Consider the following 14,239-nt stretch of genomic DNA (forward strand, 5'->3'; position numbering starts at 1 on the left):
AAAAAACACACAGTGAAACACTTTGCAAGCACTAGAACCGTGAACTGGCTAAAGTTCTGTCCTAAAGATACAGGTGATATCCATCTACAAAAGTGGCTCATCTCTGTGAGTAAATTGTCATTGTAACCTGGATAGGAAAATTAATCTGGAAGGCATGGATATCTGTACAATGCTAAGTCAAATTGAGTTTTCCTGCAAGTCTTTTAAAATATCACCCAATTGTCTCAACTGGCCCTTCTGTAAATGCTATTCTTTACCTTCAGCCTGGAGAGGGAAGTGTTTAGGAGCCTGTGTGTAAAACTGCATTGAAGATTAAAATCCCCAGGAGCACATGAAATGATATCAGTGCTCGGGTGCTTTGTATTAGTGAAGACCAGATAGTAAGCATGCCTTTCCTATCATTTTTCTGTCCCTTCCTGTGTTTCCACCTGGGAGAAAGTGCTATGAGTTTATTTTGTAAGAAAAATGAATAGGTATTATAGCAACAGCATTGCTTTCTTGCTGTCAAAATAATGACCATTTCTTTGAGCAATGTCTTTGTTGCTCAGCTTTCTCTTCTAAATGCATCTTAAGATAAAAAGCATTCTTACTCTTCCAAAAGATTTTAGAATATTAAATGTTTTCCAGCTTTTAGAGGGTTTTTGGCTTTTGAGGTGTTTTTTTTTTAAATTATTGCTACTATGAATATTGATATTCCATTTGATTAAAAGGAGTATTCTTTCATATCAGGTAAAATAGTCAGAACTTCTCCTATGCTATGAGATCCAGGATGTTGCAGAACTTTCGCTTTTCTAATGTTACTCTTTCCTCCTCAAAGCAAGCAAATTCACTATGAGGTAGAACAAACAAAAAAATAAGTTCTGCTATGCTCTGACTGGATTTATATTACATTTTTTCCTTATTTTTATAACTTAAATTGGTATTTAGCACGCAAATTAGGTAGATAAGTACATGGAGAGCCCATCTTTCTTACCCAACCTTGTCTCTCCCTCATTTGAGCTGCCATTGTCACTTGGCTGTGTGATGGCCTGCCAGCAGCTCTGCTGTAAGCTGGGCTGCTTTGTCAAGAGCTCCTCTGGGGGTCTTTCTTGGCTTTGGCAAACTCTTCCTAAAGAGCATTTTCTGCAGTGTGCCAGCAGCTCTTGGCACAGATTCATCAGCTCACAGTGACTTGCAGTGCAGATACTTAATAGTCATCCCCTGTAGCTTGGCAGTGGCTGAGATGGATAGTGCAGCCTCCAAGTTGCTCCTTGCATGTTAGGTTTCTTCTGCGTGGCAAACTTGGGAAGTCCAATGTAATCAATATAAACCAGGGAAAGAGAAAAGGGGAGATCCATCTTGCCCTTCAAAGGATGTTTTATCAACTGTACTACTATGGAGAGAATAAGAGTGTTTCAGGCAGAGAAATTAGAAGAGGACAGATCCAACAAGCCGATAGTGCCGAGCCTTCAGTGCAGGAGGAGGAAAGGAAGAAGAATGGAGGAACTGCCTCAGCTTTTATCAGTCATGTCAAGCAGGGAGAAGGATGTGAAGATGGGTGTCCCTGACATACCATAGGCTGTTGCTGTAGGAAAACATACCACTCCCCAGACTCAGGATAACCCTAAATCTCAAATATGTCAGGACACAATGACATCTCCCACACACCTGGCTGCTTTACTCTAATCCGTTCTCAGCCTTTCCCTCCTCTTCCTCCCAATCACCCACGCTTCCATTCCTTTTTACAGCGCACAGAACGAGCCCTTCAGCTCCTCAACCCTTAGGGCGTGATGCATCATACTGAATGCTCTGCAGAAAAACCCCACTGCACCCTTGGACCGTGAGCCACCGTCCAGAGGGCTTCCAGCAGCGAGTTCCCACACCAAAGCAGTTCATCACCTGAGGATGTGGAGCTAAACCACTTTCACAAAATGAAAAACTGTTTCTAAAAAATTTGGTCCCGGCTTCGTGGGGTATCTGTGGTGATGCTCTGGGACCAAACAAGCTTCAAAGGCAAGAGGGCAGGAGCAAGAGTGCAGGTCAGCTCCCATGGTTATTTCATGCCATGAGTGCTCCCTGGATCCCTGATGCCCTGGGATCGCTTCCCGGAGTGTGAGTGTGCCTCTGTGTGTTTTGGGGACAAGTCTCCCTGAGGAGACGGCAGGGCTGGGACGGGGATGCTCCGAGCCGAGAGACTCGGGATGCAGCGGAGGTGAGGGCGGCGGGGCGCCCTCCCAACCTGCGGCCGGGCTGGGCGGTGCCGGGGGCTGGCAGCGGGCGGAGGAGGAGGAGGAAAAGGCCAGGATATTCCTGAATGAGCGGCTCGCTGCTCACCCCGCACCTCCGCCCGGCTCCCGCCTCCCTCCCGCCGCTCGCCGGTGCCGGTTCGAGGCGCAGCAGTTTCTATAGCGACGGCGCTGAGCCGCGGCTCCTGCGAGTAGTAACAAAGCCGGGGCTGCGGGAGCGCCTGCCCTGCCCAGGACAGCCGACAGGTACGGAGCCGGGGCACGCCCGGGGCGTGCTGCGGCTGCGGGAGGGACAGCGGCTCCCGCGGGGAAAGGGGGAGGCGTCCGTCCGTCCGTCCGTCCGTGCGCTCGATGGGCAGCGGGGAGGGCTGCGGGAGGTGCGCCCCGGGTGCCCCTTCCCGGCTTGTCCCCGGGTACCCCCGGCAGTGGCGGGGCGGCGGCGGGAGGCGAGGGCACGGCAGGGCTCCGAGCCCCGGGTGGCAACCGGTGGTGGGCTTGGCTCGCCCCTGCCCTGCCTCGTCCCTTGCGGTTACCCCTTCGTAGGAACACTGATAATTTCGCTGCTGGGGTTGTTGTTATAAAAAAAAAAAAAATGTGACCCCCTGGAAATTTTGGGGTTGCAGAGTTCCGTTTCTTCAGCTTTGTAAAGTAATGATGGATGGGGTAATAGCTTTAAAATGCGCTGTTTGGTTTTAAGAGAAAATCGAAAGGATTGGTGTTGTAGAGTAAACAAGGCAATTACTGCTTGTTTTTAGGAGTAAGTGTACCGAAAGGTTTTAGGCAAAATGAGTCTGTAGCTTTCCGAGTCAGAAGCTAAGATGGTAGAGGTGATAAACGTTTGCTTATCTCGGGCAGCCAAGGTTAGGCAAGAATAAGCCGTGTTCACCTCCTGAGATGCCAATGTCAGAGAGTGGATGGGAAGGTCATTAGCAGGTCATTAGCCTGAGCAATGTGGTGACTGTAATCAATAACATCCGAATGGTAGTGGCTCTGTGAATAGACATGGATTTCTGCAGAAGTTTAAAATTCAAAGGAACTTCCTGATGGTGAGAGAAGGCTGACCCCGCATGATGAGGTCCCAGGGAGCAGTCGTTGTGGTTCATTGCCGAGTGATTTAGGAAATAAACGAGATCCTGAGCCAAAGCAAAATTGTGCTGAGGCATGTATGCAGCCGGCAGCACGCTCAAGATGGGAATCTTCCTGGCTGTGAACAAGGGAAATAGTACGTGAGATGAGGACACTGTGACTGAGGACACAGTTAGTGAGTAGGTGAACAAGAACTGACGTTTTAAGTAATATGTAATCTACATACCAGAGATTGAAAACACTATACATAATGTAATATCAGGATATCAGAACTCAAAGCCTAAGCATTGACTGGGAGAAGTTGGAGAAGTATATACATGAAATGCTGAGTGAAAAGTGGAGCTACGAATACAATTAAGTAAATGATGTGAAAACGGTGGAAAGAGAAGATACAGCTCTTCAGCAGTCATGAATATAAGTAGCAAAGAAAATGGAGACAGGTTTCTCTTGCAAGAGAGGTATAAATAAAATGAAGCTTTAAATGAATGTTGATCAAGTTTGAACTTTGCTCAATATAACATTTAAATCAGTAATATCATAACAATACATGGAGTGGAATTACAGATTTTTTAGAAACAGCAGCCACAAAAAAGAAAAAAAGTTGAATTCCTTAGCTATGTCGATTGCAGTGGTTTGCCCAGTGTTTATGAGTGCTTGTCCTTCTCTTCTTTCAAAAGTGTCACAACAGTTGTTTTGTTGAAAGACTTATAACCTTCTGAATGACCTCTGCTTTTCATGCAACGCTGGAAAGCAAAGTCAAAAGTTCATAAAATGTGTAAAAACGTAGACCTCAGATGAGTTTAGCATGATGGAAAATAGCATTTCAAGACCACACTGTGGACCATCTGAAATTGAGTGCTCTTGCAGGAAATAAAAGGTCAGCTATGCATAATAAGGACACTTCTGGACACTTCTACCCCCTTAACTGCATGGCAGAGAATGAGAAGAATCAGAACTCAACATCTTGCCTTAAAAGTGAAAGGGAAAAGTAAAATATTTATGGCTATGCTGCCTTGTGGCATTTCAGTCTCAAAATTGTTCCTTGTGGAGCAATTGTACACTCTACTAGACAAAGTTTATCAGTGGAAAAAATGTACTAGTTGAGGCAGTACCTGGAAAGAATGCAGTAGTTCAGTGTAGATAATACACCCCATAATATAGCCTGACATGCATAAGGGCTTCTAGTAGTCCACAGTTCTAGAAATTAGATCACAGTCTCTCAGATTGTCATTTCACACCTTTCTGGTGCTCCTCAGTCCAGACCAGGTTTGTAGGAAGCCTGTTGTCAGATTTTCTTGAAAGCATCATCTAAAGCTGAGCACTGTGCATTGATATAAGGCCACTACAGGAGTCTGCTTGCCACTATTCCTCTTGCTGTGTCCAGTCTTAACATTTTTATCTATATCCTAGTTTGATGCCATTAAATTTTTTTTCTGGAGGTGTACATGTGCTTGCTGTAGCCAGCAACTTTTTCAAGTGTACAGGGACACTTATCACCTGCTGCCTGGAGGCTGTGATTTCAGTCCTCCCAGCAAGGTTGCTAAGGAGTACCAGGGATCCTTGGAGAGCAAAGCTCAGGAAATTCTCCTGTGGCCTTTGCACACGCTGTGTGCTGAAGCACTGCCTGTCCAATATAAACTACTGTTCTCACAGTAATATAGCATGACCTGATGTGTACCTTATGTATCACACTATAACACAAGACAATTGTGACTTTCTAGTAAAAACAAAACATCTGCAAGTGTGAAAGTGCTGTGATAGGCTGCAAAGAGCTCAGACCTCTTCAAAATGTACCTTAGATTTGAAATGCATCTGTAAAGACAAATCAAGAGGTACAAGATTTTCAGCTTTTAACCTACTACAGCTCTAAACTTTTTAAAACCAAATCCTGTGCGTTTCATTCAGATTTTTTTCCTGCAGGGATGATGCAGCACAGCATTTTAGGCATAATAAATGCCATAATTCAACATACCTTTCCTTTTCCCATTTTGTCTTTTCCACTATCAATGAGTGGACACAAACATTCAAGTAGAAGTTGAAATAACTCAGCAGCACTTTAAGTTTAGTCCAGATAGCATGAACACCTGACATGTTCTAGCATCTCTAGAGCATTGAGCAGGGACTACAAATCCATTTAGGTTCTGTCTGATCTCTCCTGCCATTTCCAAGAAATTTAGCCAAAGTGTTACAAAGCTGTAGTTCTCTGAAATACTCTGGTTCACAAGTGTTTTGTAGATATATATTACATTTTGAAAGAAACATATATAAAGGTTACCACCACCAGTGCTAGTTGAGAAATTGGAGAAAGGAATAGGGACAGACTGTCTTGTCTCTCAGCTTTCCTACTTCAACTTGGAATTGCCCAAGTTATTTGCAGAAATGTGGCCTTGTAGGGAAATGGGGTGTGACAATTTGGTTTGAAAAATAACTGTAAGGAAACCTGTCAGTGGATGGGTGAGGAAGAAGGTGGGGGCTGATGTGCAGTCCATGATAGGGCAGACATAGCCCTGGAGTCGATGGGCATGGTGGGAGAGTTATCTGGGACTAGTGTGAGGAGTCAGATTGAGATGGGACTCAGACTGGGACAGGCTGGTGGAGAGCCAGCCAGGAAAATCTGATATGAGCCTGTGTGCATCAGTTCCTCCCAGTGGATGGCCCAGGTCAGGGCTGAAGGCTCCTTTCAGACCCCCTTTTGTAAGCCTTCAAGGCTGTATTGGCAATATCCACGGCAGAAGGTGTTGGTCAGGAAACCCAAATCTTTATATAATAGTTTCAGGGCAGGTGTTGTTCCAGGCAGGGGAACTGATCTTGGCAGGCAGTGCATGGCATAGAAAGAAAACTCCCATTTCAGATGGATAGCCAGTCTGTACTCAGGCAGGAGATGTTCTCCTGTGAACGGAAAGAAAATATTCCCCCCTTGGTGACTCACAAGCAGTGACCTGATCAGAGTCTGCTTGAAGAAGCATCTGACCTTGAAGCTTCTGCTGTGGAATAGCTTTGTGTGAAAGTGTAGCTGAGCACTGAGGAGCTACACTGCAGGTGTTTACCAAGAACTTGCAGGTGCCATTTGCCTCCCAATACATGATGGGGAACCTGCAGTATTTCCACAGAAGTATTCTCTGTTAAAAACCAGCAAAACTCAAGCCAATACTGGCTTTCCACTCTTTAAACAATTCCTACAAGTAACTCCCAAAAAAAGCTCTGGAAGGCTTACCAGTGCTTCTACCAATATTGAAAATATTTGGTTTATTTAGCTAGAATTTTATAAACATCTTAAGCAGAGATTTTAAGTAGTGTTGGAATCACCAGGTCGAATGCTGTGTAATGTGTGTGTAATGAGGGCTTTTATCTTCCTGTGTCTTTCAGTTCACTGAATTCCATTTCTGTGCTGTTAAAGTGACAGCTAAATGAAAGTCAAAAAAATAAACAGTGCTGTGTTTGGTGCTAGGTTCAAATGGTACAATGAGTGAATTGCAGGGCCACAAATTATACAATGAGAATAAACAAAAAAATTCACTAAGTAACTGCTGACTGTACTGCAAATTCAGTGAAGCTTCCTGTGGAAGAAAATGATGAGTTTATTGTATGACTAAAACTGTATTGATATATATATATTCAGTGGAATGCTGATGTTTTGTAATGCTCTAGTACTTGGATTTGCTTTCAGTATATTACAGGCATTTTACTGTGTCCACTGAATCAAAGACCACTTCTGTAGATGATGCTTATTCCTGTAATCAAGTTGCCTCTCATTCTCTGACAAACTAAACAGATTGAACTCTTTTAATCTTTCCTTTGAAGGAGATTTATTCAGCTCCTGAATATCTTTTTTGTGACTATCTCACTGTTCCTGTAAGAAACTACCCAAACTGTTCAAAATCTTATATAGGTTGTGAACATTGTGACTGTGCAAAATCTCTTAGTTTGACTCTCACCACAGCCCAAAAGTTAATGGTATCTCAGCTGTGTTTCCCTCCTCACCTATCCCATGTTGCTGAATTTGTGTTGCAAAGATCTGACACTCAGACCATTTGTCTCTGTGACTTCTCTATGTCTCTGCTCATTAGAGGGGGGTTGGACTAGATGACCTTTAAATTCCAACCAAAATTGTTCCATTCTATGATTCTGTATTCACAATGTGAATTAGGTATCCAGCTTACCTGAATAGTCATAGCTTTTTCTACAGTAATCTGATATACTAACAGTGCAGCTAGCAAGTACTTAAATGTTAAAGAGAAGAGCTTTATTTTTTTTTTTTTTGTTAATTCCTCATTTTATTTGTATCACTTCAGCAAAGTTATTAGGTGGAAGTGCTCTCTGTGCTTTTTAGGATTCTGATGTATTTCTCTTTTCTTCTCTGCCATCACCATGGCAGACCTAAAGTTGTCTTTTTCTTCTAATAGGCCTCTGAGATAAGTCCCGATGTTTGTGCTATTAAATTCAAGGTCAACACCTTGTTAAGTAAATGGAAATGAAATATTATCTTACTAGTCTGATCTATCTAAAAAGACCAAGAAGGGAGAGCATCTTCTGACAGTATTTACACTCGAGATGATAGGCAGGTGTACCTGCTCATTTAAAGATCAATTTAATTTAAAAAAAAAATTAATTTCTGGCTCTCTCTATCTACTAAAAATTAGGAAGAAGTATCTATCCAGTAATATAAAAACTGCCCTCATTATACTGTAAGTTTTTCTTAGCCTGAAATATCAACCTTAATCTTAAAATGCCATGTCTTCCATAGGACAAAGAGAGAACAGAAAGCATACCAACGATGAATCATCTGTTTTTGTTATCAGTCATTCAGACCCTTTGGTGATGGATGGGTGAATACATTGAGCCTAGAGCTGAAAGCCAGCTTGGCAGCTGGCAGGTAAGTCCCTGGAAGCTCACCAAAATGCCTTCTCAAGCACCACACTTCTGTTTGACTTGTTCTATTTAGCCAAATTATATCCTAGAATATAAAGTGTCCTCTTAAGAAAATAGGATCACACTTAACCATACATCTACTTTCAGTGGAATTTAAACATATAGAGATTGTACAGAGGTAGGGATCTGAAGAGGGATGCTATTCTGGATGGGGAAATAGATAAACAACTCTAACAAGACTTGGAAAGAGCAAGTCAGAATTGAAAACAAATGGTGTGCAGGTGATGTAAAGGTGAAGTAATAATATTATATATTGATAAATCCCACAAAAATCCCAAGTGAACTAAGTTTCCAGTAAATTTTGTGTCATTTGTTTCTTAAGGATTAATGAAACTTTCTTACATGACTGCTTTGCCTAACTATGCCACCAGACAGGCAAGTTAAAAGCATTTTATAAGCCTGGAATGGAGAAGCACTGGGTGCAGTGGTATCTCTCCCTTCCCTTGGTATACCCCCCAAGACAGTTTGTTCCAAAGTAGTGTGCTGTGCTAATGGCAGCATTTGCTTTAAGAAGATTCTTTTTATGAATTTATTGTAACATGGCCAAAACATCTGCTTCATGCTGAAGTGTGGTTTTTAGACTCTAAGGATAGTTCTCTGTGTGTTCATCAGTGTAAATGTAAGGCTTCAGTGATGCTTATTGACACAGAATTATTAAAATATGAATTCTCACTGACTTTGGGACTGAGAGGAGGGAGGAATGGCAAAAAGCACGTAGAAAGAAACTTTCTGGGGTGGCTCTTTTAAGTGCAATTTTGATATTCACATATGGCTATGAATAGATGGAACAGCCTTCTGAACTTTATGCCCTTTTAAAAATTAAGTGGCCTGCCTATTTTCTGTTTCAGTAAAGTAAAATTATTCATGAAGGGAAATGTCAGTTGTGCCAGTCTTATAATTAATTTTCAGTTTTTGTAACATTAACAGGATGCTTCACTTACTCTTTGTTACTTACACATATAGCTCATATAGTGCATGTGTGTGCATTTGAAATTCTGTAGGTATCTCGAGAGGGTAACAGCTTTTCTCTAGTTCTAGAACACACACACATGCATGCACATATACTTACTTATACATGGTACCTTCTCAAGACAGCTAGAGTATTTTAAATTATGCATATATATGGACATGTATATTTATATTTGCCAGACAGATCAAGGGTATAAATTGACATAATGGATACAGGTGTGAAAATCTTCTGCATTCAGTGATACAGATTATTTTACAAACACGTTCATCCCTCTAACTTTGTGTTTGCCTTTTGCTCAAGGAAGAGAAACAATTTCACACAGTATGATCAGTAAAGTGCAGCTGTGGACATAATTCTGTGCAGGTGTCCAAACCAGAATTATCTATCCACTGACTGTGAAACAGTAACTTGTAATAAACAATCCTGCTGCATATTTGATGCCTCCTCCTTTTCACTCTATCGCTCTGCACTTCTTTCATTAGCAGTGTTATGTCTTTATGCTTAGCTTTTTCCCTCTCTTATTTCATTTACAGTCTCATCTCTCTGCATGTAAGACAGCCTTACTCATTAAAACAGAGATTTTTTTTTTAAAGTTGTTTCAGAGTTACCTTTATGTTTTATTTTGCTGCTCACACATGAGCCACATCAACCGACTCACAGAAAGAGCAAAAAGAAGCATGAAATAATGCTATGAGAAATTGTAAATACTAGGAAATAAAAAATATACAATGATCAGCACATGGTTGTATGGATGCATAATACATGTCTGTATTGAAAAGTAAGGTTCATATCACTCCATTACTGCTGGCCCAGAGCTCCTTTGATCCTGTTTGAAGAGTTTCATTTGTCTGGGAGTGTTTGGATGGTTGATACGGGTCGACTTCAATCAACACTTGCTTTTATGTTTGTATATTCATAAAATTTAAAATTCAGATGTGTTTGTGTGTGTGTGATAGTAATGCACATAGCTGATGTATTAGATGCATTATTTGCTGTTAAACATTAGCAATAACTTTCATGGACAAGACACAGTAACACAGATTTTGCTGTGCAAAATAGAGTATTTAAACACATGGAAGTGCAACAAGTAGGGTATGTCAGAAAATTCCAGAGAAGGGGGTAATAGTGTTTGGCATCAGTTTTGAGTTGCAATGGATTGGAGTGGCTTGCTGTGTATTGCAGGGGTTTTTGTTTGTGTTAGCTTGTGCTTTTATATGGAGGGGAAGATGGACCATAAGGGTCTTTTAGGAAGAAATATTAATTATGGGTGGGATTTCTGCACTGGCATGTGGATGAGAAGGAATTTCTGCCCTGGCAGTATGCCTGTTAAAATACCTAATTTTGCACTACCAAACACACTGCAATGCTTGTATCAAATTTTCCAGAGAATACACTGAAGGAGCGCGGAGCACTCAGACAATGGGCAAAGCCTGAAAGACTTTTAGAAAAAAAAAATCAAACTGAGCCCATATATTGCAAGATCATATTGTTCTGAGAGAAGAAACAAATCTTGGGAAAGCAATTCCATCAGCATTCATAGCAGTAAGCAGTGGCCCAGTTCCTGTGCTGCCAGCTCCAGAACTGACGTCATCTGTCCACCATGACATACTGGACCACTGAGACTGGCACACAAATACTGAGCAGCTGCCTCACACCAATCCAGTTGCATATCTCTAGCAAAAGAAAGACTCTAGTCAGAGATATGAATGGTTATTCACCCATCTGCAAAAAGAAATGCAGTGTGCTAGGCAGCAAACAGCAAGCATCATACATTCACTGATGAGCAGCGTGATAATGGGGAAACCACAGGGAATTGTGTTGATAGGAAATGGGTAAATATTGGGAGTCTGTTCAGCTCAACCCACTGGTTCCAGGGAGGACACTTGACAAAGCTCACATCTTGCATACGACTCCAGATGTCCATGAAACTTAGGGAGGTTTTTTCTCTGATTTTTCTGTCTGCTGCAAGTCTGAGAGGAAGGGAGCTGAAGTCCTAGATCTGTGCTCTGCCTCTCCAGAGTGCCAGCTGCCCTGGAAAGACTGAAGTTAAATTGTTGTGTTCCTGCAGCTGGCTTTTAGACTCTGGGATATGATAGGAAGTATATGCACAGGTCACACCAATTTTTGGGTTTCTTTCAGTTGCACTGGAACCAAAAAGGGCCGTTGTTAAGGAATAGACAGTATAGAAACATCTTTGATCCCCTGCCTAGACTGAGTGAATTAGCTAAATGGTGAATATCTCACATTGTGCAATCATTATTGTTCATCATTGTGACAGGCCGGAAAGAGCAAACATAATAATTAATACTCAGCATTGTGATAATGCCATTGTGTCCCAGCTTTAAATTGTTTAAAAGAAGTTTCTCTTTTATTTAAGTAACTCCCTGATAATTCTGTTAAATCTTTCTTTTCTTCAGTCTTGAATCAATTTTTCAATAGAGACATCTTGTATCCTCTGGTGAAGTGGGCTTAAATGTCTGTGTTTGTGTGTGTGTGTCACTCCCTTCCAAGTACTCATTGCAGAGCACAGCTATGACTGAATTATTTTCTTCCAATATCAGATAAAATGATCCAGCTAAACATTATTGTACACATACATATTGTGTATGTGCAATGTATCGTATATATGTAGATTAAAGCATTTATCTCGTAATGTAATGTTTAAAGAAATATATTGAGCTATTTTTCCTGGGATCATAGAATGGTTTGGATTGGAGGGGACTTCAGAGATCATCTAGTTCCAACCCTCCTGCCAAGGTCAAGGACACTGTCCACTAGAGCAGGTTGTTCAAACCCGTGTCCAACCTGGCCTTGAACTTCCAATTCTTTTTTTCTGCATTTACAGAAATGCAGTGTTTTATTCCAATTGAGCAACAGTCACTAGCAACAATATTGTATCTGATGTGGTTTCTTTTATGAAGCGATAGTAGTGCTCGTTATCAATGTGAAAATTTCAATTTCAGCTTTTATCTATGCATTTTCCTGATATACAGCAATGGATTTATAAGTATGGAAGCACAGTGTGTAAAACAACACACTCCCTCCTTTGTAATACTTGCTGGAAAATGCACTGTGTGCACAATGCAATGCTTTTGAAAATCAGAATCAAAGATGTAATATATAATAAAGAAAAGTACCTGGAAATGTGAATATTCCTGTTAAAATAAATAAATAAATAAATACACACATATATTTTATCTTTATTTGATAGTGCAGTCGAAATAAAAGTACATTCCTCACTGTGAATCACTGCCTGGGGTCTTTGTGAACTCTCCAGCTTTGGGAGGGTTCATAAATGCTCAAATGGACAAGACCCTTCAGACCTGTCTCTACTTTTGTTGAGAATTGTAGTGGGCACCTTGCTGGGAATGGGATTGAATGGGTGTAGAAGCACCAAAGTAACCATGCAAGAAGGACCCTGAGAATGGCACTCAGATGAGGTCATCAGGATAACATCACACATCCATCTGACCTTCCCAGGACACCCACTTCAGGAGACAGGTCAGTGAGTAGAGCCTGATGACTCACACAAGTGGGTGGGAAGAATAGATTGTTTGCTCTTGCCTGAAGACAACAGAAGTGCACATCCAGCAGCAGCACGTGTTTGCCAGCCTAAAAAGAAATGGATGAGGCATGTCCCGTTCACCATGTCACTGCAAGGACTGTACCTCCATCATCAATGCTGGACACACTTTTGGTTGCCTGTGTCTCTGTGCCTGTGAGTGCATGGATTGGAGTGCAATCAGCACCCTCCCATTCTGTAAAATCTCACATTGAGCTCTTCTAAGTTCTTGGTAGACAGTGCTGCAATATGGTCTTCTAGACTTTTCAGGATGTGAGGTTTAAACCAGATGATCTCCAGAGGTTCCTTTCAATGTAAATTGTTCTGCAATTCTGTCACTTGAAAGCAGGAGTATGTTCCATGAACTTCACTGCACAGGTGATAAGATTAGTATAGTATAGGTTTATGGTAATTTCTTAAATCTTACGCTTTTATCTTCATTTGTTTGAACTATCCATGCTTTGTTTTTTAAAAATGATTTTAATTCACCAAGGTACAAAAAAAAAAGGGCATTTCTGAGCATAAAAGTTAGTTTTAAATAATCTTGCACTTGAAAATATTTCATTCAGTGTATCTTTCTGATCAGAAGGCTGTAAACCTTTGAACTTCAGGGACCTGGGATTGAAATGTCATCTCAGTTGTTGGCTGAGACAGGATCAATCACAAACAATGAGGATAATGTATCCACTTTAAAAAAAAAAAAAAACAGTGCCCAGACTGAACTGTCCAATTTGCAGACCTCATCTTGTTGCATTCTTTATGGTGCTAAGCTGATTGTATGAGGCTGGAGCCACAAGTAATCTCTCTCATTCAGCTCTGCTGCAATGCTGCTGGACATACAGAATGAAGGCATGTTGCTCAAAATCATGCACATCTGTCAGCTCTAGCACAGGGCAGGAGTTGTGCTTTTGGTTTGTTGCTTGTCTGACAAAATACAATTTCTTTAAAAATGCTGAAGAATCTGCTGTGACCCCCACCAGCCTTTACTCTTAGTAGAATTTTCTCTTAAATGAGCTGAGCCATTTAAGAGCCACATACTTCTGTGTTCTATCATTCTATTACTATTTATCCCATTCATTCTCATCAGCATGATGGGCAATAGAAGGTATATTTCATTACTCCATTTCTTTTCATATTCAGATTACTACCAAATTTTCATATCATCTATTCTTGTATAACACACATTTTTCTTACCTCCCACCTCTGTCTGTACCTTAATACTTTCCTAATTTGATTGCTGTCACTTGTAACAGGTGCCTTGTAACCTACACTTTCCCAGCTGACTTGACACTTCCATCTCTTCCCTTCCTCTTTCCTAACCCCCTTGTACCTTTTTTTGGCCATCTTCCTAAAGTATATAATCTTGCTTCTTTGAAATCCCCCACAAATTCACCTTGTGTATTAAACTTGGTTTTATTCCACTCAGCCTTTCTCCCCCTGTTCATGCTTCCTGCTGTGTTTCCTTAG

The 14,239-nt window shown here is 41.3% G+C and overlaps 1 protein-coding gene across 2 annotated transcripts in view; it reads left to right on the forward strand.

The window, feature by feature from the left end:
- Positions 1–2,065: 2,065 nt before the first annotated feature.
- RNF182 (ring finger protein 182) overlaps positions 2,066–14,239 on the forward strand; it is a 29,158-nt gene continuing 16,984 nt past the window's right edge. Inside the window, exons 1-2 of one of the 2 annotated variants that reach the window (XR_008839811.1) lie at positions 2,292–2,471; positions 8,056–8,184. Coding sequence is in view for 1 of the 2 variants with exons in the window: in XM_056484422.1 (XP_056340397.1) it covers positions 2,294–2,471 (178 nt within the window). In the remaining variant the exon portion in view is untranslated. Of the gene's footprint in view, positions 2,472–8,055; positions 8,185–14,239 lie in introns of both variants that reach the window. The other variant, XM_056484422.1, reaches the window with a different exon arrangement.

Source organism: Oenanthe melanoleuca, chromosome 2 (genome assembly GCF_029582105.1).
Source record: "Oenanthe melanoleuca isolate GR-GAL-2019-014 chromosome 2, OMel1.0, whole genome shotgun sequence".
NCBI lineage: Eukaryota > Metazoa > Chordata > Aves > Passeriformes > Muscicapidae > Oenanthe > Oenanthe melanoleuca.